Raw genomic sequence first — 25722 nt, forward strand, 5'->3', positions numbered from 1 at the left:
CTTTTAATCTCAGGCAGGTGCCTCCCATTGTAGCACCTGGTTCTGAACGCTGCCGGCAAGGGCCTCTGTTAGGTGCTGTCAAGTCTGTCCTGACTCATAGCGACAGAACAAACACTGTCCAGTCTTTCGTCATTCTCTCAATTGTTGTTGTGCTTGAGCCCATTGTTGCAGCCACTGCATCGATCCATCTCTTTGAGGATCTTCCTTTTTTTCACTGACTTTACCAAGCATGATCCTTCTCCAGGGACTGCTCCCTCCTGATAATATGTCCAAAGTATGTGGGACAAAGTCTTGCCATCCTTGCTTCTAATGAGCATTCTGGCTGTACTTCTTCCAAGACTTATTTGTTCATTCTTCTGGCAGTCCATGGGATATTCAATATTCTTCACCAAGACCATAATTCAAAGGCATCAATTCTTCTTTGAGTCTTCCTTATTCACTGTCCAGCTTTTACAAGCATATGAGGCGATTAAAAGGGTCCTTTACTTTTGAGGTAGATACTATGATTTTCATTTTACAAAAGAGGAAACAAGCACAGAGAAGGTAAGAAACTTGCCCAAAACCACAGTTACCGAATAGCAGAACAAGGATTTGGACCCAGGCAATCCATGCTCTTTGGGATCTCTGCTCTTAACGCTACTAAGCTGTCTTGTTATCGTTTACAAACATCTGTGTATGTGGATATAAATGTGGTATTTTCTTCCTGTTCTGACAGTTTCCCTACTTCAATACCTGATACCAAGATCTCTTTCTTACCTAGTTTTTTTAAAGTGAAGATTTTTGCCAAACACTCAATTTTTATCCAGCCCCCCTAATTAAAAAATCTATTTATATAAAATGACTGCCACATGATAACTTGTTGCGAAGACCATATAAACAGAGGGGCTGTAAGAAGAGGCATTATTAAACTTCTCCGTGATTCCTATGAGCCTAATATGTTTTGGAATCCAAAAGCTCATAGAGTTACCTTCGTACACTGGGCAGCGCTCTGCTCCATTAACTTACACTATTTCCCTAGAGCTTTTCACCCCAGAATTGAATGGTTTCTCACTAGATCATATATACCTTCACACCAGCTCATAATATGTCCCTCACAGGAAACACAGTTTCCATTGCTGTTGGAGCAAGCCTCAGTGTTTTGGGAGCCTTGAATTCTGTTAATTTACCCAGTGTAAAAAGGTTATTTTGTTTTCCTTTCTTAGCTCGTTTCTATCTCCATCTCCAGCACACAGAGAAAAGCTTTCCCCCTCACTCAGTGGCGAGACTAGGACTTGGAACGACATAGTTACTTGTATGGTGTGGCCATCTCATTCCCAGGGTGCACGGGAAGAGCTGAGGATGGTCTCGCAGGCCCAAGTGCTCCCTATATGGTACCGTTATCTTCCCCCCTCAGATACTCAGGATGCTAAGTGGACACTGTCTTACCCATCAGACTTCCTGTCTGATGTGCAGTCCTTCCTCAGGGGTCCTGCTGTCCTTCCTGACAGCGAGGGTTTGCCCCCTATGCTCCCTACCCTCTCATGCCACCTTGTCCATCAATGAAGTCTATGTATGTCTGCATCTCAGTTGTAGGGAGGGAGGCTTCTGAGCCCAGGCAAATCAGTAAAGGTGGCCAAGTGTTTCTGAGCATTCTGAGATATTCAGAGAGACTCCTTGTTAATTTTTTTTTTATTGTGCTTTAAGTGAAAGTTCAAGTCAGTTTCTCATAAAAATTTATACACACATTGTTATGTGACCCTAGTTGCTTTCCTTACAATGTGACAGCACATTCCTTCTCTCTACTCTGTATTTCCAGTGTCCATTCAACCAGCTCCTGCCCCCCTCTGCCTGCTCATCTCCCCTCCAGACAGGAGCTGCCGACACAGTCTTATGTGTCTACTTGAGCTAAGAAGCACAATCCTCACCAGTATCATTTTATGTTTTATAGTCCAGTCTAATCTTTGCAGAGAGGCTCTTTGCACAAAGTACATTCAGGATGTGAAGAGTAGAGAGGGTCAAGAGCGGGGTCTTTTTGCCTAAACTGATATACAGCTGACCAGCCGAGATGCCCTGTTATTAATACAAGCTTCTAGCATTTGGTTTGGCATACAGAATGTATCCAATGTTTTCTGAGAAATATAAGCTTATTTTGATCAGTTTTAGAGGGCTCTGAACCTTTGTAAGGTTATCACTTGTACATGTCTGATCTCTCAACTAGAACACTGCACTCCCAAGCACAGGGAGTTCTCCCAGAGAGTATTGCACTTTGCTTTGCTTATGGCATATCCTCAGACTTTGCTTGTAAAGGCACCATGGTCAGTACAGTCAATTTCATGCTACCCAGCTCTGATAACTTGCTGTGATCAAGTGGATTCTGACTACAGAGCAGAACTGCTCCAGAGTTTTCTTGGCTGCAAACTTTATGGAAGCAGCTTGCCAGGCCTTTCTTCCATGGAGCTGCTGGGTGGACTATAACTGCCAACCTCTAGGTTAGCAGCTGATTTCAAACCATGTATGCCACCCGGGGGCCTTACCCCTCTCTGATAGTAGAATCTTTATTCCAATAAAATTTTATGTAAAACAAAAAAAAACAACTGATCAACAGGCAGGGGTCACCTTAGTACAATGAGCTCAGTTTTAAGATAGGAGCCAGGGACCACGCATTTTCTGATTTCTGCACAGTTCTCACAGGTTACCAAAGCACTTGGGGTGCATCCAATCAACATCAACTGCTGGCATAAGACTGCTGGGGACACACAGGCACCTCGAACCATGTGGTAGGTGCCAAGGCTAGACCTCACAAAGAGCTCAAGAGCCAGCGGGGCCCAGGTTACCAATGCTTGCCATGGCCCAGCCTTATCCACAGGTTGTTTAGCCCTCATTTTGACTAGCCAACTATTTTATAATCACTTACTAACAGAACTTTTCCATCAGCAGTAGCATTACCTGATATGTGGAAATGGAATATTTAGATAGGGAATGAGCCAATTTTATGTAGGTATGCAGGGTTCATATGCAAATAGGGGTGCAACCATAGAGACCAAACTTGCTTTGCTCTTGGGCAATCATGTTTCAACTTAGGTAAGCATAAAGGTATGTGTTAAACCATATTAGTACTGAGGCTGCCAGGCAGCCCACTGCATCTGACAAAAACGTTAAGGATCCACTATCCAAAGGGCCGACATAAGAGCGACAAGCACTGATTCCCATGCATCTTATCCCAAATCTCCTTAGAGTTATATGCTCGTAGTGATAAGGGAGGACAGTGGGGATCCATAGTAGCGGGTCCCCAAGAAGGCCAGGTGATATAACCACTGAGCAAGCTGACACAATGACTGCATTTTACCTTTTTCATGGTCCTTCGAATGTGGAATTGTACAGATTTTTACATTCTATTTTCTAAAATAAACACGCATTATATTTAAAATGAAAAAAAAAAATCGTATGTGAAAATCTAATGTAAAGTCGTTACAGCTGAGCTGCTCTGGTTTAAGGAATGGGATTCCCAGCTGCCTCGTCTCCTCACCTACTAAAGTTGCCCAAATCACTGCCACAGAGCCCTCTGGGTTCTAAGGACCCATTTGAAAACGGGAAGAATTGGGATTTTGAATCCTGAAAGACCTGGGTTTGAATTCCCAGCTCTGCCACTTACTAGCTAACTTGTCTTAGGGAAATATTTTTTTCCCTGAGCTTCAGTTTCCCATCTATAAAATAAAAACCAAAAAAAAAAAAAAACCACTTGCCTTTGAGTCATTTCTGACTCATGGAGAATCCTATGTGCGTCAGAGTAGAGTAGTACTACCTAATTCACAGAATTGATGTGAGGATTAAAAAGAATACATGTAAGTACCTAGTACACAGCAAGCATTCAATAATCAGGACAACTTTTATTACTATCCCCAAATACCCCTATTTATTCTTTTTTTAAAATGTAGTTTCCCAAGGACAGAGAACAGAATGTCCTATGGAAACACAGTTCCCATGGGGCTACAAATATTGCCAATTTTAGTGAAGTTACGTGAGTCAAAATATTTATTTCTATTTATCACTGTTCTTTGAACAATCTGTCTCCAAAAACAAAACAAAACAAACAAAACCCACAATGACAAAAGTCTAAAACTTTGGGTTTTCCAGTGAGCACAGACTAAGAACTTTATGGCCAAGCTATTTGAGAGTTTGCCACCAAATCTTCATTCTTGATCACGTATACTAGGAAAGTCCGCCTTCTTAGCATACAGTCTCTAGCTGCTTCTTGCAGCACAATCCCACCACACCCCCTAGGCTCTTGCTACATAAGCAAGTCAGTCATGTGCTTTCAATCTTGGTGTCTTGGCATAAGGTGCACTTTACCTGGAATTCCTATTCCTTCACCTGCCTGCTTGATAACATTCGAAGCTTTTTTCAAGTGCCAGGTCCTCGGATAAGCTTTTCTCAACTTTACCAAGGGCACTTCACACCCAGTTCTATTATAGCACTTTTCCCGTTACAGTGATTGGGTGTGAAGCCCTAGCCCAGTTCCTAAAGGGGAAGGTCCAGGTCTTGTTCTTCTTTGCATCTCTGCACATAGGTTCTGGTATGCAGTAGGTGCTCAACACATATTTGTTGAATGAACACATAAATGAATTACTAAAAGGCAGATTTGGGTTAATGCCTCAACCCTATCAGTTATCAAGATATAATTTTGGGTCATCAATTTCTTCATCTCTAAAATCTGTGGCTCTTATCTGTAAAATGGGAGTGTAGAAATAACTTTTCTCAGAGTTTGCACAAAGCATAAAGTGAGAACATTTGTCAAGGGCCCAGCACAGTGCCTGGCACATACTAGGTGCTCAGTGCACAGTGTTGCGTGTCTTTCCTTTTCCCATCCTCTCTGCTACTCTCGAATAGCTTATCCAGAAAATGAGACGAGATTAAGTTCCTTCTCAGTGCTGCTACGTGCTGCCTCAAAATACAAATGGTTATAATTCCTAATAACCACAATTCTCCAAAATTATTTTAAATCTACAGTACCTGTTCCTAGTTACTCTGGCATTTCTTTTGGAATTCTGGATAATTAATGTTTATCAGTTTCTGTATAAGCGTGGTACTGACGGAATTTGCCAAAATTGCTGATAAAAAAATCATTCCTTTTGGTATGATCTGTGCTCTGTGAGGGCAAAAGAAAAAACAGATTATGTATAATACACTAATGAATGTTTTTAATAAATTCCATATGTAAAAAATAAATTATCTTCGATGTTTAAGTGAACAGTGGATCCAATTAAGGTATTTCAATAAAGGTTCCTCACACTGAAAGCCCTTAAAAAAAAGCCCTTAGGAACTGTTAATTTCTTCACACACTTAATATCACACTTTGTTGGTGCTCTGGTTAACTTATTCTAGTATATTTGCACTTTCTCCCTGTTTTTTATTCCAAAAATGGCTGTTCTGCCATATTTCTTAAAGGAAATCTCTACTGTAAATCAGAATGAATTGTAAAATGACCCGAACATTTCCAATTGAAATAACAGTTCTTCTCCAACACCTGCTCAAGCATGAAGCCTTAGGGTGACTGTTCCCTTGGGTGAAGCAAGAAGTCTTTAACATGGTATTCAAGGTCCTTCATGATCTGACCCAGCCCACCTTGCCTCCTCATTTCTTCCTCTCATTCTTTTCTCTCCAGCTACACTCAACTTCTTTGTTACTAAGGTCAAAATGTTCGTTCATGTCCAAACTTTGACCTCGCTATTTATTATCTTGTCTTCCATCTTTCATCTGGCTGACTTCTGTTAAACCTTTAGGACTCAGCTATGGTGAATCCCTCTGCCATATATACCCCCACAGAGATAATCACATCTGTATTTATAGGCTATTTCTTCCCTTCTACCCCCTCCCCAACATTGTCGACTCCATAAGGGCAGGAACCATGTTTGACTTCTTTACCTTTATATTCCTAGTGCTAGCAGCACACAACACAAACTCTATTAGACATTTGATAAATGTTTCCTGAATAAATTGAATGAATCTGTCTGGAGAGAAGTAGAATTTCACTAACTATACTTTGAGACATATCACTTAACTTCATGGCTCTTGGTATGGACTTACAGCAGCATTCTACATGGTTAACTACAACCTCTGTGACAAAAGAGTTAACACAGCTGGCTTGTTTGACTCATTTCTTGCTTATCTTTGGGAACACCTGGAGTAGTGGCAATGGCCCTTTACCAAACTCTAAGCACTAAACTCCTAAAATGTTCATTAATTAGTGATGTTATTGGGTGGGTCAGGATGGGTGGATCAGGATACACCAAGCCGTCAGCATTGTTTAAGCTAAACGTGAGGACTCATGATATGTACATGATACCTAGTCTGGGGTTTGCACCATGGCTGGTCACATATCTACCTGACCAGCTTCCTTTAGGAACTCTGGATACCCAAGACTTGAGTGGGCTTCCCTGGTAGAGACTGTGCACATGTCTCTGCAGTTCACAGCTGGAGAGATACACATGTCCATGCTACTCCTGCAGAGGAAGGCCAAGAAAACCTAAGTTGACCATTCTAGTCTTTGCCTACATATATCTCTGATGTTCTAACCTGTACTGTATCCTTTGCTGCAATAAACCTTAGCTGTGAGTATAAGTTTATGCTTAGCTGTACAAGTCCTTCCAGTGAATCACTAGTGGGTGGTTGTGGGACCCCTGAAACAGTTTCCTTCTGGAACCATTCCTCTTCTGTGGCTTCTGTGACACCACTCTTAGTCTTCTTCCTCCCTCATTGCCAATTTTCTCTCCATCTCCTTTTTTGGCTGCTATAGTCTACCAGACTCTTAAGTATTAGAGTCCCATAGCTCTATTCTGGCCACCTTTTCTTAATCTCCACTCTCTCATTAGATTATTTTATTAGTCCTTTGGATTTCTATACCATCTACACATTGATGACGCCCAAGTCTATTTCTATAGCCAGACTTCTCCCTTGAGCTCCACTTACATGCCCAACTGCCCACTTGACATCCTCACTAGATGTCTACCAAGTATTTTACACTTAAAAACAGAAAACATAAGCGAAACAAAAATATCTATATCAGAGCTCTTGATTTTACCCCAAACCTGTCCTCTTCCAGTTTTCCTCATCGGGGTAAATAGTATGCCATACACTCAGTTTCTCAAGCATAAAACCTAAAGGTCATCCTTGATGTTTCTTTTTTACTCCAATACCCCTCCCCCACCATCTAATCCCTTATCAAATCCTGCTGGTTCAAGTTCCAAAACAAATCTCTAATCCCTCTGCTTCTCTCCATTTCTAATATGAATCTTAATCATGACCATCAACATTTGCCTGGATTACTATAATTGGATTATTTTCCCTGCTTCTATTCTTGCTCCTTTTAATTAATTCTTTATTCACCAGTCAAATGGTCTCTTTCCAAACCTTCATCAGATTAAGGGCAGTGGTGGTTCAGTGGTAGAATTCTCACCTCCCATGCGGGTGACCTGGCTTTGATTCCTGGCCAATACACCTTAAGCACAGTCTTTCCATGGAGGTTTGCCTGTTGTTATGAGGCTGAACAGGTTTCAGTGGACCTTCTAGACTAAGATGGCCTAGGAACAAAAGCTTGGCATTCTACTTCTGAAAATCAGCCAATGAAAACCCTATGGATCACAACAGTCTCTTGTGCTTGGGGTGACCATGAGTCAGGGGCTGACCTGATGGCAGCTAACAACAACATCAGATTACATCACTCCTCTGCTTAAAACCCCTTATTGGTTCTCTCAGAAACCCCATTATTCTCAGAACGGAATTCAAACTCCTCATGTCTGAACTGGTTTATAAGGCCCTCTATAATCTGTCCTCTGAACATTTCTCCAGCTTCCTTAAATATCACTCTTCCCTTGATTACTATGCTTTAGCTACACTGGTCTCATTTTGATTCTTAGAATACAGCAAACCCTCTCCACCTCAAGGCCTTTCTACTTGCTGCCCCCTCTGCACACTGACTTAGCCTGGAAGAGCCTGCTTCTCATGGATTGAACTGCGTGCCCCAAAATATCTGTCAACTTGGCTAGGTCAGGAATCCCAGTATTGTGTGACTGTCCACCATTTTGTCATCTGATGCAATCTTCCTATGTGTTGTTAATCCTACTTCTATGTTAATGTGAGCAGCAGTTATGTAGACTCAATCTACAAGATTAATCCACAATTTAAACCAATCTCTTTTGAGATATAAAAGAGAGAAGGGAGCAGAGAGACATGGGAACCTCATACCACCAAAAAACAAGTGCCAGGAGAACTGTGCATCCTTTGGACCTGTGGTCCCTGCACTAAGAAGCTCCTCAGCTGGGAAAGACTGATGACAAGGACTTTCTCCCAGAGCCAACAGAGAAAGAAAGCCTTCCCCTGAATCTGGTACCCTGAATTCAGACTTCCAGCCTTCTAGACTGTGAGAGAATAAATTCCTGTTTTCAAAGCCATCCACTTTTGGTATTTCTGTTATAGCAGCATTAGATAACTAAGACATAGCTCCTTCTCACGTTTCAGATCTCAGTTCAAATCTACCATCTCCTCCAGAAGGGCTTCTCTGTCCACACTTTTTAAACCAGCCTCCCATTGTTCCTTCAACAGCACTTTCTTTCTATACAACATTCTTTCAAACTGCTATGATCTAGGCACCGAGAATGCATTGATTAACAAAACAAATTTCCCACCCTCATGCCATCAGGTAGGATTGCTGGGGTAACTTACACGCCGTTACACTGAACTGTTTACTTGCTTCATAAAAAAACCAAACCAGTTGCCATCAAGTTGATTCTGACTCATGGTGACCCCATGTGTGTTGCAGAGTAGAACTGCACTCCATAGGATTCTCAAGCTTGTGACCCTTCAGAAGCAAATGGATTCACATATCTGTGAATTTTGCAGGAAAGGAGTCTTAGTTATATATTTGGATAGCTGTCAGTCCATGTTACTTCAACTGTGATCTTGAAATGTGGCTCTAATTTCCTCAGAGAGGCTCCTACCAGAGAAATAAAAAAAGTGGATAAGGAATGAATTGAAAGCTCTTTATTTAAACAAACAGAAGGATTACTTAATCGGTTTCTTCTACCAAAAGCTGTGATAGGGTAAACCTTTTGAATGCAGAAGCACTATCATGAGTGCCTTTGCACTCTCACCACGAAGGCCTTTATCTTCAGCTTTGAGACAGTTCACGGTAAGTATGTGGAGCTCGTGTGAAGGCAACTTATTTGAAGTTGCAGCAGCATCTTTTCAATGTCATTGAGACTAAACCCTCCAGTTGAGCTTGACGAAGGTATGTTATGTGAAGGGTCACAAAGCAGAAATTTTTACTTTTAAAACATCTGACGTGAAACAGTTCTCAAAATAAAGACAAAAAAAAAAATTTTTTTTTTTAATGTGCTACTTGTGTCTGTTTTATTTTAACATAAACTCAAATTAGAACTTATTCACCTCTCAGCAAACTACTACTGCATTGCATTTAATTGCCAGGGAACTGGGAGGAATGTCAATTGTTTTAAATCACTAGACAGGAAGGTTTATCTCCTCCCCCTAACCCAAAAGCAGGTTGGTATTTGATATAATCTTTTTCTTTTTTTAAATTTCACTTTAAGATTTTTTATATCTTACTTTCTTACTTTGTAGTACTCTTAGAGAATGGGGCATTCTAAACACACAAACGTGAAATGAAGAAACAGGGCTGATGACAACTATCATCTCTCAACTCTGGACACTGCTATCACCGTGGTGTTATCTTCAGACACTCCAGACACACATGTTCACTGATTAAGAACAGAAACTAAGCCCTTCTGGATACTGGCTACATAAGCAGGTCCTTTTTCGCTCTCTATATCTATGATTTTAGACCAATAGTTCTCAGCTGTATTAGACAATGTCTCTCTTTTCATATCCAATATTGAACAACACCTCCTGTACTATGCTGGCCTAAAATAAATAGAAAATAAAACACACTTGCATATGTCATTTCAAAAAGATCGATACAATGTTCAAACTGGATATCAAGGAGAAATAAAAGGAACTAATTTATAATAAAATACAGCTTTACCATGTAAAAACTGTTTGGTTTTGGGCTCAGACATAATTGTAAGCTGGTCTTTCACCTATGGTCAACATTAGAAAATTGTGGGGGACAATTATTCATTATGTGTGACTATTCCATGCATTGCTGACAGGTAACAACCCTGACTCAAGCCTACTAAATGTCCCTCCTAGAATGATTTATAAGTTATGACCTAAACCTCCCCCGATTCCTAAAACTCTCCCTTGGGGGAGGTACTGCTATTGAGAACCACTGTTCCAAATCTCACAGAAGATGGCAGTTTGGTGGGTGTTTCATAAATGTGCAAACCAGAATCCCAGCCTTCTCCTTTTGCCTCATAATCAAAGAGTTTTGACATACAGAAAAAAAAAAAATGTCAAACTCTACAACAAAAGATTGAATTCAAGCTGCTTTGGATGAAACTGTGAAGCCTGGAAAATGATCAAGGAATTCCACGGGTAATCACAGAGCACATGAAACATATTTAATACAGGCCTTTACTTGGATGATATAGGTTGCTTGTCAACTCTTCCTAAATCAAGGGGGAGAGTTGTGGATGGGGGTGTAAAGGATAAGATAAAGGTATTTGGAAAAGCTTTTCCTTATAGCAAGGAGGTTTAAGAGTTCAGGCTTTGATATCAGACAGACTGTGGTTCCAGGGACCCCTCTGTCACTTACTAGCTGTGGACAGTTCACTGAATCGCAATTGTTCACAGTGAATTGGGGACAACTGTCTCTTTATACCATTGTTAGAATGATGACTTGAGTCTTGAGAAACATCTAGCCCATTGGCATAACATAGTTTATAAAGAAAATGTTCTACATTCTACTTTGATGATGCTACATTCTAGAGTCTGGGGTCTTAAAAGCTTTTGAGCGGCCATCTAAGATACTCCACTGGTTTCACCCCATTTGGAGCAGGAGAACAAAGAAAACTAAAGACACAAGGGAAAGATTAGTCCAAAGGACTAATGGACCACAGCTACCATGGCCTCCACCAGACTGAGTCCAGTACAACTAGATGGTGCCTGGCTACCACCACTGACTGCTCTGACAGGGATCACAATAGACGGTCCCAGACAGAGCTAGAGAAAAATGTAGAACAAAATTCCAACTCACAAAAAAAGACCAGGCTTACTGGCATAAGAGAGACTGGAGAAACCCTGAGAGTATGGCCCCCAGACACCCTTTTAGGTCAGTAATGAAGTCACTCCTGAGGTTCACCCCGTAGTCACAGATTAGACAGGCCCATAAAACAAAACGAGACGAAAGGGGCAATCCAGCCCTGGGGCAAGGACTAGAAGGCAGGAGGGGAAAGGAAACCTGGTAATATGGAACCCAAGGTCAAGAAGGGAGAGTGTTAACATGTCGTGGAGTTGGCAACCAATAGCACAAAACAATATGTATACTAATTGTTTAAAGAGAAGTTACTTTGTTCTGTAAACCTTCATCTAATCTAAGGTACCATTAAAAAAAAAAAAAAAAATGAAGTCGTGAGACACGTGTAAAGTGCCAGGCAGATAGTGAGACTCACTTAATGTTGAGTGCCATCATTATTTTAGAAAAATTTTCAAACGCCACTTACTCCTAAACTATTGCTGTTTAGATATATTTGAGACTTGGAATAATAGAAGTTACCACATATAAGAAGCAGAGTCAAATTCTGTGCTAAGTTTTGCATAGTCTGTCTCAATTTCCTCTTTTAAAATTTCACAACGACAAATATAGGGGAAATCTAAATTGTTTCCTTACAAGAAAAAAGGCAGTGTCTTTAAGAAACTCTGAATGGTCATAAAACAAGGCTGCTATCAGTCACGTGTCTCGGAAAGGGACTTTGCATTTGAAGCTGGAGTAGGGGAAAGGCTTGTTAATCCAATATGACTTTAAATCACAAGCATACGTACGATGCCTGAAATTCCTAGATTTTAGTGGTTTTCTTGATGTTTAATCTTTAGTATGTCAATACTTGCATTACAATAAGCATTTTATACAGGATTTCAAGCAAACTTGGGAAATGAGCAGAGTGTGAGAGAAAACCAAGGCAACATTTTATATACAATGTTCCTTTCCAAAGGCAAATGACAGGCTAAAATCCATCCCGCCAAGGGCAGTAGACAAGGAAAGATCTGTACACATGATCACAGTACCTGCCTCTTAAAATCTGAGGGGCATAATAAAACCTAAGCCCAGTCTAGGGAGAGTTCTGAAGGCTCCTGGCAGAGGGTTCAATAAACATCTGTTGAATGAATACATGAAAGTGAGAGTTCTTAGAGAAAAAAGCACGAGAAAGAAACTGTCCTTTATACTTTAAGCATAACAATGAGAAACAGTTACTACAGTAACCTTTCAAGCCACTAATTCCAATATTGATTTATGACTAGTATTTGTTTTAGTAGAAGAGTTTATTTTTAACATTTATTTCTTATGAGATGATAAATCAGTATAATAATCCTTTTGAAGGCAATTTGGTCATATGTATCAAATACTTAAAACTGCTTTAGACCCAATACTTCCCTTTTTGGAAATGCATCTCTAATAATTATAGTAATAGTAATAGTAGCACTTACTATGTGCTAGGATCATTCTAATGACCAGGGCCACACAGCTACAAAATAACCTAAAATTCGAACATGGCAACTCCTCGCTCTTTAACCTACCACAAAACTACACACAAGTTAAACACTGTGGTTCCAAAGCTTGTGCTCTGACAACTTGGTTGTATTAGCTGCAAGGATGTTCACCACAGCATTGTTTATAACATGAAAATTTTAGAAACAAACTATCCATCAGTGAGATATAGGTTAAACAAAAACACCTGATAGGACACAAAGCAGGGATTAAAGATTAAGCTTTAGAAACATGTTTGCACAGGTAAACAAACAAGATATTTGGCTCAGTGGGGGCAAAGGCACAAAACAGTGCGTTCGTGTGATTCTAATCTACCAAATGTTTCCTCTGGCCGGTGAAATTTTCTTCTTGGTCCTTTGTTGTATCTTCCAAATTTTTAAAATGTACTTGAAATCCTTTTGTAATTAGAAAAAAAATTACAAAAAATATATTGCTTTCAAGATTAGTACAGCCTAATAAAAATATAATGGAACTCATACATGTAAGTGGTTTCCTGGGTGGCGTGAATGGTTAAGCTCTCAATACTAGCTGAAAGGCTGGTGGAACCCACCCAGAGGCGCCTCGGAAGACAGGCCTGGTGATCTGCTTCTGAAAGGTCACAGCCTTGAAAACCGTATGAGCAGTTCTACTCTGCACACATAGGGTCGCCATGACTCGGAATAGACTCGACGGCAACTAAAAACAACAGTAGCCACATTAATAAAAGTTAAAAAAAAAAAAAAAAAAGGTGAAATTAATTTTTAAAGTATTTTATTTAACCTAACATATCCAAAATGTTATCATTTCAATGTCAATGTGTAATGAATATAAAATCACTATTAATGAAATTTACTTTTTTAAAATTATTATTACAGCTTCACGTCACTCTTAGCACATCTCAGTTTGGTCTAGTCACATTTCAAGTGCTCAACAGTCACATGTGGCCAGTGACTACTGTATTGGACAGCACAGCTCTAGATTCTTGGCAGAAACATATGCTTTCAGGTCAAATGTGCCTAAACCATGACTAAAACCTTCCATTCAGTACCTTGTTGTTGTTGTTATTAGTTGCTGTTGATTCTGACTCATAGCAACCCTATGGGACAGAGCAGAACTGCCCCATAGGGTTTCCAAGGAGTGGCTAGTGGATTCAAACTGCCGACCTTTTGATTAGCAGTCGTGCTCTTAACCCCTGCACCACCAGGGCTCCTACTCAGTACCCCAGTCTTCATGTAATCATCCCTATCTGTTTCAAACTGTTTCTTAAAGAAAATTCTGCTTGGGAACTGGGTAGACCTGAGTCTGAATCTTCCCTCTCACACTTATTCCCTACATGATCTTTGGCAAATAATTTATCCTCTCCATGACAAATTTGACCTGTTCAGTAAATGAGGATAATGCCTACTTTGAATTGTTGAGCTTCAGGTATAATGTATTACAGCACCCAGTTCATGGAAAACACTTCATAATAGATAGATATTATTATTTTTTACCCCTTTCCCTTTGCAACCTTCCTTATTTCGATAAAAATAAAGGTTAGACTTAGCAGGAAATGAGAGAAGATTCCTAAAACAGAGGTGGTAGGCAATTTAATTCAAAATGGTCTTAGAACTCATTTTGGGTGGGTGGGAGTACAGAAACTTGCCTGAGAAATCCACAATAAATACATTTGTATTTGGAAGGTGACTACTCTGAAGACAGAGGGCGAATGGCACATATCTTTGTCCCACATGACTTTCACTTAGCAAATATTCAATCCATTCAACAAACAGATATGGATTATTGGCTATGTGCCAAATTCCCCTAGACAAAGGAGTCAGGATCAAAAAAAAGAGGTGCTCCCTTCACTGGATGAAAGAACAAATGAACGAATCAATGAACATTGTTATCTTTTCTGATTTTTCAACTCAGTTGTCTTTTTTTTTTTTTTAAGTTGCTTCTCTCGCTTCATCTAAGATTGTCTTTACTAAGTCACTAAGTAGTGGCATTTTCCTCAAAAGTCTCAATTTTTTCAAGCTCCTGGGTAGTACAAATGGCTGCTAACCAAAAGGTTGGAGGTTTGAGTCTGCTACCCAAGTGCCTTGGAAGAAAGGCCTGGCAACCTACTTCCAAAAAATCAGCGATTGAAAACATTATGGGAGCATAGCTCTGCTCTGACACACATGGGGTTGCCATGAGTTGTAGTCAACTCGGCAGCAACTGGTACTGGTTTAGGTAAAGGTTATATGTATGTTCAACTTTTACGTGGGTTTCAAAATTTTCAAAATAAAAAAGGTGAAAAATGTAATTCACCAATTATAATGGAAGTTAACTTCAGGACATGTATCAGTGGTTTTATAGCATCGCTGTTTATAAGAGAGATAGTCAGAAACCAGATGCCCCAAAGGGTTAAATGACTGGGGAAATTCATATAATCAAGAGGATAAAGTACCAACATATTGGTAGACTTGGTCAATTCATGGAAATACGTAATGGAATAATGTTAAATGGGGGGAGGGGGATGCAGTATATAATCCCTGATTACAACAATAGAAATGGATGTGATATGCATTTACAAAAACTAAGAATGTATTTGGCCAAATAGGAATGTTACTTTCTTTTCTGGGTAAAGTTGCCCACGTTCATAATAGAAAAAGAAATAACACCCATGGTAAATTCTGAGTTGCCAAGCAAACTTATCCTATACCAGAGAGCAAGATGGCTGAGGAAAACTGCCCACCGAATGAAAATGAGCATCCACAAAGGAGCACTATTTCTTGATTATCAACCTAACATGCAATGACACTTTGGCAACTGGCTCCTGGTTAAGAGGGTACAGTTTAATCTATCAGTTGGAATCTAATGGCAGATCTGGGATTTTTCTTAATTTCACTAGATATTTAGAATAATATATTCAACACAAACATTTAACCACTAATGTCAGATTTTATTTTTACGTGACAAGCCCTCAATCCTTTAACCAACCACAACAGTGCACGCAAGTTAAAAAATTAAGCCTGTTGGCTTTCACTCTTAATGTGGTTTGATAGACTGGATAGATCAGAATAGCTGGTTCCCATTAGGAAGGAGAGTCCCCAACTTTCTTTCACAAGCACTTTATGCTTGAAAACACCAAAACTTACCAAGTCATTCAGTACTTAAAATTAACACCCTCATCATCTTGTGGTTTGAATGATGACTGAACAATAACTCAAGCTAGTTGTGTTCCGTATTTCCTTTATTAATATAATTAGTATTCTTACCTCTTTTTTAATTGCTCTACTCTAGCCCTAAAGGAAAATTATTTCAAAAGGTTGAATATATATCCTGATTCAGGATACAATTTCTCACACACCCAACCTCTGTAATTTTGGATTACAGAGCAAAACAGAGAAATTCTGGCACCAACTCTTAGATAATGTTATTTAAAAACAAAGGTACCATTACACACGCAGCCCAGGGTTTTTATTTTGCATTGCACATAAGTATATTTAGGTAATACTTCTTTTTTAATATAAAAACTATGACCTTAATTTTCAAAAAATGATTTAAAATATGGTAATAAAGAGATTCCCAATTGGCTCAAAAACTCAGAGCTAAAATCCAGGTAGTATTTGAACACATTTTACAAAAAGTTGAGACCCAAATCACATAAACTATCAATCTTTTGATTTAAGCATTACATTTTCTGGTAGCTTCTTTGGAGTATTAATGTAATAAAAGAGGATTAAGAAATAATAAAATCAGATAAAATTATTTGCCTTGTCCCCCAAACATCTTAGCTTAGAAGTAAAGTGATCTGAGTTCCAAACCTCGTTATAAAACTCACCATCTGGGTGATCTTGGGCAAAATATTAAGTTCTCTGTAATTCAAATTCCCTGTCTATAAAAATGAGAATTACTTAGTATATACCAAAACCCGTTGCCATCCAGTCAATTCGGACTCACAGTGACCCTACAGGACGGAGTAGAACTGTCCCATAGGGTTTCCAAGGAGCGACTGGTGGATTCCAACTGCTAACCTTTTGGTTAGCAGCCTGAGCTCTTAACCACTGTGCCACCTCCACTTAGTATATATAATTTCTAAATTAAAACATGTACAAGAATTAAATGATAATCGTGAAAATGCGAGGACACTACCAATCACTGAGTCTAAGGTATATTTCTTATTATCCAGCAATTGCCTTGCCAAATAAATAAACTAAAAACAAACAAACAACAAAAAAAATAGCCTTTATTCAGTATCAGAGTCACTGCCCTCTCGCACCCCCAACTTTAAACCGTAGGGCTAATTATACGACACAAATCTTACCAACAGAACTGTACTATTTTAGTCTAAAAGAAACTTGAAGAAAGGATACTAATTGTCTGAGTCATATTTAAAGAAGCCAACAAAAAGGGAAACCTGAGATGGATACACGGACTTTCTCAGGAGTTTATCTTGAAAAGGAACTAAAATATAGATCCCAGGTAACCAATGTCTCCAAGATCCAAAAAGGCAGAATTCCAATAATGCAAAGGACTCACTGACAGGGAACTACAATGGAGAAGTTAAAATTCAAAACTTCTTACTACTCCCCTGACAAAACAAAACAACAAACAAAAGGAGAAAAAACAAAAAGGCACTGGTTTATCCGCCTAGAGCCCCCCAGAGTAGCTTCATGGAGAGGGGACAAGAAGTTAAGGCATATTTCATCAATGGAAGGGAGGACTGGGGATTTGGGGAAGTGCGCACGAGACGGACCCTACCTTTCACAGATTTCCCAATACTGTGTAAGTGAGTGATAGAACTGTAGTTTTGGGCAACACTCTTCAAAAACTCTTCCATCGCTTCCTGGTGGTGGTAGTTGAAATCCAGAGCAGCTACCAAAGGAAGCAGCAGCCCTAACCAGAGGCGCGCGAAGTCCATGCTCTAGAGATGAATAAAAATATAATCAAGCTGAGAACAGATGAAGGGGGCGTTACAGCTCGGGCTCAGGACTCAAGTCTCAGGGTTCCCTGATACTGACGCTCCCTGCTTCCTCAGGCAGTAAAAGTTGGAAGAGACACCTTGGGGATTTAGCAATGCGACCGGTGACCAAGAGCACCGCAGCCTCCGGAGTCCTCCGTCCCGCCCGCTCCCTCCCTCTCCTCCGCCCGCCCTCTCCCGGCCCGCCGCCGCCCGGCAGCTGCAGCAGCTGCGCCCAGCCCCGTGCGCCCTCAACCTCACCCCGGCCCCGGCGCGCAACTCCACCCGCCGGCGGCCGCCTAGCGGGGCCAGACATTATAGCCCGGCCAGGGGGCGGGCGCGCCCAGGCCCCGCCCCTGGCGCCTGACGGATGTCACGTCGGCCCACTCAGGCGCCGGGGGGCCGCTCTGGGCGGGGCCGACTCGCGCGGCCGGCCGGCTCCGCCGCCTTCGCACCTGGGCGAGCGCTCGCCTGCGCCGCGCCGGGCTAGGTGCGCGACGGCCTGGGGAGGTGTTGCTGGAGATCCGAGCTGGCCCTCGCGGTCTCAGCCTCTCTCAGCACCCCGGCCTGGAAGCGCGTCGTCCACTCGGCCGCGGCTCCGGCCCCCGAGGGAGGTGCAGGGCCCTCGGCTGAGGGGGCGCTGGCGTTGGGTGGCTCTCTGGCCGCAGCGAGAGTCCAGGCGCCCCGAGCCCGCGAGGGCTCCTCCCGGGTCTCCCGGCGCCGGCACGATCGGCACAGCAGCGAGCGCAGCCGCGTCGGGTAGGCTCTCCGGCATTGCGCTGCAGTCGTTTAGAATTTTTAAGTGCTGTCAAGTGTGAATTCAAGAAAAATTTCCAGCAAATTTATACGTAGATAGAACTTGAGCAGAGTTAAATTTAAATCAGGAAATGTCCTGGAGAAAGCAGAGCCACTATTGAAAATCCGACGCTCCCCTCCAGTACTTGCTAAGGCAATTTCAGTTCTCTTTTCCTAATATGCTTCCTTCTGGAAGGAAGCATGGGGTGCGCTGTGTCTGCACTGCGGAGAATAAGGACTTCACCACACACACACAAACACATACCCACCCACACCCACACCCCCCCACACCCACACCCACACACCCAGCAATCAATCTGAGAAGCCCTGGCGGGGCAGTGTGGGACCAGTGAATACAGAAAGTTTGAAAACCATTGATTTGGGAACACATTCTTCATTAACAGATTAAAAATACTGATGTCTGAGTACCACCCCAGACGAATTAAAAAGAATTTCTCTGGGTAAAGCCCAGCAAAGAGTGTGTTTAAAAAGCAAGAGTTGAGAAAGGCTAAAGTGATTGCTGCCCCTTTACTGCAATTAACGGACACTGTTCCTAGAATTGAGCCCTGAGGAAGCCCTGAGGCCTCCTGTGATTCTCAGGCCTCAGAGCATAGTGGTTATGAGCTCAGACTCTGGTGCCAGGGGGTCTGAGTCCCTATTCTTTGCCCTGAAAGGGTCTGTGCCACCTCCCTGTGCCTTAGTTTCTTTGGTCTGTAAAATGGAAATAATAATTGTACTCACTTAAGTAAGGTTTGCAGGCACATAGTAAGAGCTGTAAAAAAAAAAAAAAAAAAAAAAGCTGTAGGAGATGTTAAATAAATAAATCCAGTTTAACTCATATGCCTTTATACAGAACTTTCTAAGAACTGGAAAAACTTAATATGACATTGTTGGGTTTTTCAGTAGATTTTTTTTTTAAAGCTATGCAGCAGTTACTATGCTAAATGTGACGTCTAGTAGATAATACGGAGAGGTTCTCCTTTCATTGTTGTTTATTGGGAAAGAAGTCTGTGAGGATGGGGGATGGGGCTTGAGGAGATCAGTTAAATTTAGGCAAAGTTACCCTAAGGAATGGGAAACTGAGTAGCAACAAATTGAAGGATTGCTGGTCTGACTAGGAATCATAGATTTGTTATAGAGTCAATAGCAGTTAGATGATTTTCTTTAGTGGTGTTGTGGCTGGAGATGGGAGAAGATAGGTGGCTTTGTCGATACTGGGGTGGAGATTGCCAGTGTTGTCATTACAGAAAAGCAAAGGGAAGAGTACTTGAGAGATACAGTTGGAAAAGCGGCTCTTGGAGTTCATGCTACGTAGGAAAGGAAGTAAACTCAGGAAAGAGCCAATCAGAGAATGAAGGTGTGAAGTACCTGATTTAAAATGTGGACCAGGGACAGCATCAACATCATACGAGAGTGTGTTGGAAATGCAGAGTCTCAGGTGCCACTCCAAGCCTACTGAATCAGAATCTGCATTTTAATAGGATTTCCAGGTGATTTGTGTGCACATTCCAGTTTGAGATGCCCTGGTATAGAGGTGAAAAAGAAATAGTGAATGTGAGAGTGTGAAAAGATGAAAAGGTTGGCCTAATAGAGTAAAACATTTAAAGTTTAAGATTTTCGAGGTAATCTTTCTAAACATGATTCATCAGCAGCTGCCCCATAGAGCCCCACGTTATAACCCAGCCAGGGCTATAAACAAAGGTAAAATTATAATAAAAAGACAGATGTTTTGACAACACAAAAAATGTAGACCTTCTATACAGACAAACCCAGCAGCATAAAGATTACCAGAAGAGTGACAAGCGGGAAAAAAGAATAGCTCTTACAAAATCAAGACTAGGCAAAGGACATTAATAGGCAAAACCAGAAATACAAATGACCAGTAAACAAAAGTTACCAACCTAGTTAGCAATCGAAAAACTTCAAATTAAAATGGCGAGGTAACATTTTATCATATTGAGAAAGATTAAAAAGACTCATACAATACCTGTAATTGGACAGGACGTAGGGTAATGACATTCCTGCTGTGTTAATGGTACAGTAAATTGATACAAACTTTCAAGAGGGTAACCTGGGGATAGACATTGTTATAGATTGAATTGTGTCACCCCAAAATGTGTATCCACTTGGCTAGGCCATGATTCCCAGAATTGTGTGATTGTCCACCATTTTGCAATCCGATGTGATTATCTTATGTGTTGTAAATCCTAATCTCTGCCTGTGTCTAATGAGGCAAGATTAGGTTATATTAAAGAGGATTAGGGTGGGAGGCAACACCCTTCTTCAGGCCATAGCCCTGATCCAATTTAAGGGGAGTTTCTCTGGGGTGTGGCCTGCATCAGCTTTTATCTTACAGGAGATAAAAGGAGAGAGAAGCATGCAGAGAGAGGGACCTCATGCTACTGAGAAAGAAGTGCTGGGAGCAAAGCATGTCCTTTGGTCCCTGTGCTGAGAAGCTTCTTGACCAAGGGAAGATTGATGACAAAAACATTCCCCTAGCACCGACAGAGAGAGAAAGCCTTCCCCTAGAGCTGGCACCCTAAATTTGGACTTCTAGCCTCATAGACTGTGAGAGAATAAGTTTCTATTTGTTAAAATCATCCAATTGTGGTATTTCTGTTATAGCAGCACTAGATAACTAAGACAGAATTTGGTAATGGGAGAATGGGATGTGGCCCTAACAGATATCTAAAATTTGGAAGTGGTTTTGAAACTGTGAATGGATATAGGCTGGAACAGTTTTAAAGTGCCTGATTGTAAAAGCCTAGATTGCCTGGAAGAGACCATTGGTGTAATTACGGACATCAAAGGCAATGCTGGTGAGCACTCAGAAGCAAGTGAGGAGAGCTGTAACACTGGAAATGGCACAGACACAAGAAGAGCAGCAGAGAAATGGCAGCAGCGGAACCAGGACACTGGTGTGAGCTAGCAAGGGAGCCAATCTATGGAGCAAGGGAGCTGAGTACCTTCGGGCTGAGGTTTACTGGTGGAGTGGGGTGCCTCCAGGCACTTAAGAGCTCTGGAACACTTACCCAAGCAGGGCTGATGTCAGGTTGGCCCAACAAGACTCAAGTAGCTGAGAAGCCAAGAAACCAGGAAGCAGAAGCTGAAGAGATAAGGAGCACAGGAAGCAGAACTGCCTCAGTCTCAAAGGGTGGGGCCATGGCCTTCTAAGTTTCAAAGAGTCAGATCTTCACCACCTCAGTTCCGGACCGTGAGGCCACCATTCATGAGTGCCAGGAGGATGGGGCTGGATCCACTGCCCAAACCTGAGGGGATGGGGCTGCCATGTCCAAGGGGCAGAAGAACTGGGCCTGCTGGGCCTTGGCGGGGGGGGGGGGGTGGTCACCACTTAGACAGACTAGAAGAATTAAAAAAAAAACAAACCCAGTGCCATCAAGTAGATTCCAACTCAGCTACCCTATAGGACAGAGTAGAACTGCCCCATAGAGTTGCCAAGGAGCGCCTGGCAGATTTGAACTGCTGACCCTTTGGTTAGCAGCTGTAGCACTTAACCACTACACCACCACGGTTTCCAGACTAGGAAAATGGGGTCATCCAAATCTGAAGGAGCAGAGTTGCCATTCCAGTTGGTCTGGAAGGTGGAGCAGAAGCCCGGGGCCAAGGGGCCTCCATTCAGAATCCGGAGAGTGTGACCAACACCCAGAGTCTGGAGGGCAGGGCCATTGCCTAAGTGGTCTTAGAGAACAGAGGATTATTTTCAAGTCTTGAAAGCGTATATAACATGTTCTGCTAACTTGCTTGGCACCCACTATCCCTTCTTTCCCTCCAATTTCTTCCATTTGTAATGGAAATGCCTAGTTTGTGGCTGTTCTACCATTTTACTTTGGAAGCAGATAACTTATATTCTAGATTTCACAGATGAAAAGGAATTTTGCAGAAGATGAGATTTTAGACTTGGAGTTGACTTAAGACTTTTGAGATGATATAATAGGGTGAATATGTTTAACATTTGGCAAGGACATAAATTTTTGGGGGGCCAATTTTTGGTGGAATGTTATGGATTGAATTGTGTCCCTGGAAAATGTGTATCAACTTGGGTAGGCCATGATTCCCAGTATTGTGTGGTTGTCCCCATTTCGTGACTGGATGTGATTATCCTGTGTGTTATAAACCCTAATCTCTGTCTGTGGAGGATTAGGGTGGGATGCAACACCCTTTTTCAGGACAGCTGTGACCCAATGTAAGGGGAGTTTCCCTGGGGTGTGGCCTGCATCATCATTTATCTTACAAGAGATAAAAGGAGGGAGAAGTGACCAGAGAGAGGGAACTTACATCACCAAGCAAGAAGCACTGGGAGCAGAAAGTATCATTTGGACCAGGGGTCCCTGTGCTGAGAAGCTCCTAGACCAGGGGAAGATTGATAACAAGGACCTTCCCCCAGAACCAAAGAAAAGAGATAGCCTTCCCCTAGAGCTGGCACCCTGAATTTGGACTTCTAGCCTCCTAGACTGTGAAAGAATAAATTTCTGCTTGTTAAAGCCATCCAATTATGGTCTTTCTGTTATAGCAGCACTACATAACTAAGACAGACATCAAAATTTTAAACGAGGTATTCCATTTTAGCAACATATACTATAGAAGTAATTTGAAGAGTGGTGAGTTTATATATGTTAGGCACTACAATTTTTCATTGTGATGAAGTAGATAAAATGCAAATGTCCAACAATAGCAGATTGGTTAGATCAGTGGCTCTCAACTGGGGACAATATTGCCCTGAAGGAGACATTTGGCAAAATCTGGAGATACTTTTGATTGTCACAAATGGAGGTAGGGTATTACTAGCATCTAGTGGGTAAAGGCCATGCATGCAGCTATACATCCTACAATGAGCAACACAGCCTCCCTCAACAAAGAATTATCCAGCCCATAACATCAACAGTTGACACAAAAGTTGAGACACCCTGGTTTAGATAAAGACTGTTATACCCATATGATAAATTATTTTGCAACCTTTAAAAATGATGGTATAGAGCTATATTTATTAACTTGGAGAGATAAATTGTTTAGTGAAAAAGCATATTATAAAAATGAAATGAATAGTAGGATCCCATGTGGGAAAGCAAACAAAACACTACATATTCATACCAAGAAGCTTTGAAGGTTGCTCAAAAATGCTAAGTGGTAATCTCTGGGTTGCAATGTTTTAATTTTATTTTTTTAGGCTTTATGCATTCCCTGAAAAAAAAATTCCACTAAACCTGCATTACTTATTTTAATTAGTAAAACAATGAAAGGCATTTTTATCTAAAAAAAAAAAAGACCGAAAGAGGAACAGTTCTGCATGAAGACAGGATCTAAAGATATCTTTGGAGTGAATTACAGAAGTGAAATAGAGGCGAAGGCCACTGGGCATGGAATATTAAGGAAGTGAAAAGCTGGGATGTTGGATCAGCCCTGCTCAAGGACTCTGAATTTCACTGAGATAGGGCAGGAATTGGAGCATCTATTCCTTCTGCTACTACTATCCACAGCAATTGTTTTTAGCTGTGGTTCAGTTGACCCCCAACTCACAGTGACCCCATACACAATGGAACAAAACACTGCCTGCACCATCTCCACGATAGGTTGTAGGTCAGACCATTGTGATCCATGGGGTTTTCACTGGCTGATTTTCAGAAATAGATTGCTAGTCCTTTCTTCCTAGTCTGTCTTAGTCTGGAAGCTCCACTGAAACCTGTTCAGCATCACAGCAACACACGAGCCTCCACTGACAGACACGTCGTGGCTGCACATGAGGTGCGTTGGTCAGGAATTGAGCCCGGGTCTCCCACATGGAAGGTGAGAATTCTACCATTGAACTACCACTGCTGCCTTCGATAACAATAGCTTACATTTATTACTCACTTTTTGTGCCAGATATTACTAGTTTCTTTAAAAGTCTCAGTTTCTACAATTTTGGTATAGATTACCTCATTTAATTTTCATAACATCCTTATGAGTTAGGAGTTATTATTACCCCTGTTTTACAGATGAAAAATATTGGGAGAAGGAATCTGCCGTGGACTGCAAATACCAGCATATTCTTGCTGAGTATGCCAAAAATGTAAGACTCTGACTGCTTTTTACCTGAGCCGTTGCCAGGGTTGTCTGCAGTGAGCAGCCTTGAGATGGGGTCACATATTCATCTAGGACAAAGACTAGGCTAGCTTCTGCTTACTATAAAAAAACCAAATGTCAAACATTCAGAGACGAGCTTATGCCAGTACTACTCAAACTATTTCAGAACATAGAAAAGGAAGCAATACTCCCAAATTCATTCTATGAAGCCAGCATAACCCCAATACCAAAACCAGGCAGGCACCAAAAAACAGAAAATTATAGACTGATATCTCTCATGAATATAGATGTAAAAATTCTCAACAAAATTCTAGCCAATAGAATTCTGCATCATGTCAAAAAAATAATACACCACGACCAAGTAGGATTCATATCTAATATGAATAAATATCAGGTATGCAAGGATGGTTCAACATTTGAAAATCAGTCAAAATAATCCACCACATAAATAAAAGAGAAGAAAAAAACCCACATGATCACCTCAATCAATGCAGAAAAGGGATTCAACAAAGCCAAACATCCATTCCTGATAAAAAAAAACTCTCAATAACATAGGTATAGGAGGGAAATTTTTCAACATAATAAAGGGCATCTATGCAAAATCAACAGCCGACATCATTCTTAATGGAGAGAGGCTGAAAACATTTCCCTTGAGAATAGGAACAAGACAAGGATGCCCTTTATCACCACGCCTATTTAACACTGTTTTGGAAGCCCTAGCTAGGGCAATAAGGCAAGAAACAGAAATAAAGGGCATCCATCTTGGTAATGAAGAAGTTAAACTCTCCCTATTTGCAGATGATATGATACTATACACAGAAAACCCAAAGATTCCACCAGAAAACTACTGAAACTAATGGATTCAGCAGATAGCAGGATATAAGATAAACATACAAAAATCAGTTGGATTCCTATACACCAATAAAGAGAATGACAGAAAGGAAATCAGGAAAACAATACCATTTATAATAGCCCCTAAAAAAATAAAATACTTGGGAATAAATCTAACCAGGGATGTAAAAAACCTATATAAAAAAAAAACTACAAAACACTACTGCAAGAAACCAAAAGTGATCTACGTAAATGGAAAAACATACCATGCACATGGATAGTAGACTCAACATTACGAAAATGACGATTCTACCCAAAGTGATTTACAAATACAAAGCAATACCGATCCAAATACCAACAACATTCTGTAAAGAGATGGAAAAACTTATCATTAACTTTATATGGAAAGGGAAGAAGCTCTGGATAAGTAAAGCATTACCAAAGAAGAATAAAG

General features: G+C 41.1%; 2 protein-coding genes across 6 annotated transcripts in view; one reads left to right on the plus strand and one right to left on the minus strand.

The window, feature by feature from the left end:
* MDM2 (MDM2 proto-oncogene) overlaps nt 1-9959 on the plus strand; it is a 126462-nt gene extending 116503 nt beyond the window's left edge. The window contains exon 21 of one of the 2 annotated variants that reach the window (XR_007517264.1): nt 9613-9959. The gene's annotated coding sequence lies outside the window, so the exon portion shown is untranslated. The remainder of the gene's footprint in view (nt 1-9612) is intronic. The other variant, XR_007517265.1, reaches the window with a different exon arrangement.
* The window catches only part of CPM (carboxypeptidase M), a 113366-nt gene that overhangs the window by 59839 nt on the left and 27805 nt on the right, over nt 1-25722 (minus strand). The window contains exons 2-3 of one of the 4 annotated variants that reach the window (XM_049883843.1): nt 19098-19128; nt 17363-17525 (exon numbers count right to left, since the gene is read on the minus strand). In XM_049883843.1, the coding sequence (XP_049739800.1) occupies nt 17363-17522 (160 nt within the window). In that variant the 5' untranslated portion in view covers nt 17523-17525; nt 19098-19128. Of the gene's footprint in view, nt 1-4989; nt 6473-17362; nt 17526-17822; nt 17847-18016; nt 18061-19097; nt 19129-25722 lie in introns of those variants that run through there. The other 3 variants (XM_049883846.1, XM_049883845.1, XM_049883847.1) reach the window with 3 other exon arrangements.

This window comes from Elephas maximus, chromosome 4 (genome assembly GCF_024166365.1).
Source record: "Elephas maximus indicus isolate mEleMax1 chromosome 4, mEleMax1 primary haplotype, whole genome shotgun sequence".
Lineage (NCBI taxonomy): Eukaryota > Metazoa > Chordata > Mammalia > Proboscidea > Elephantidae > Elephas > Elephas maximus.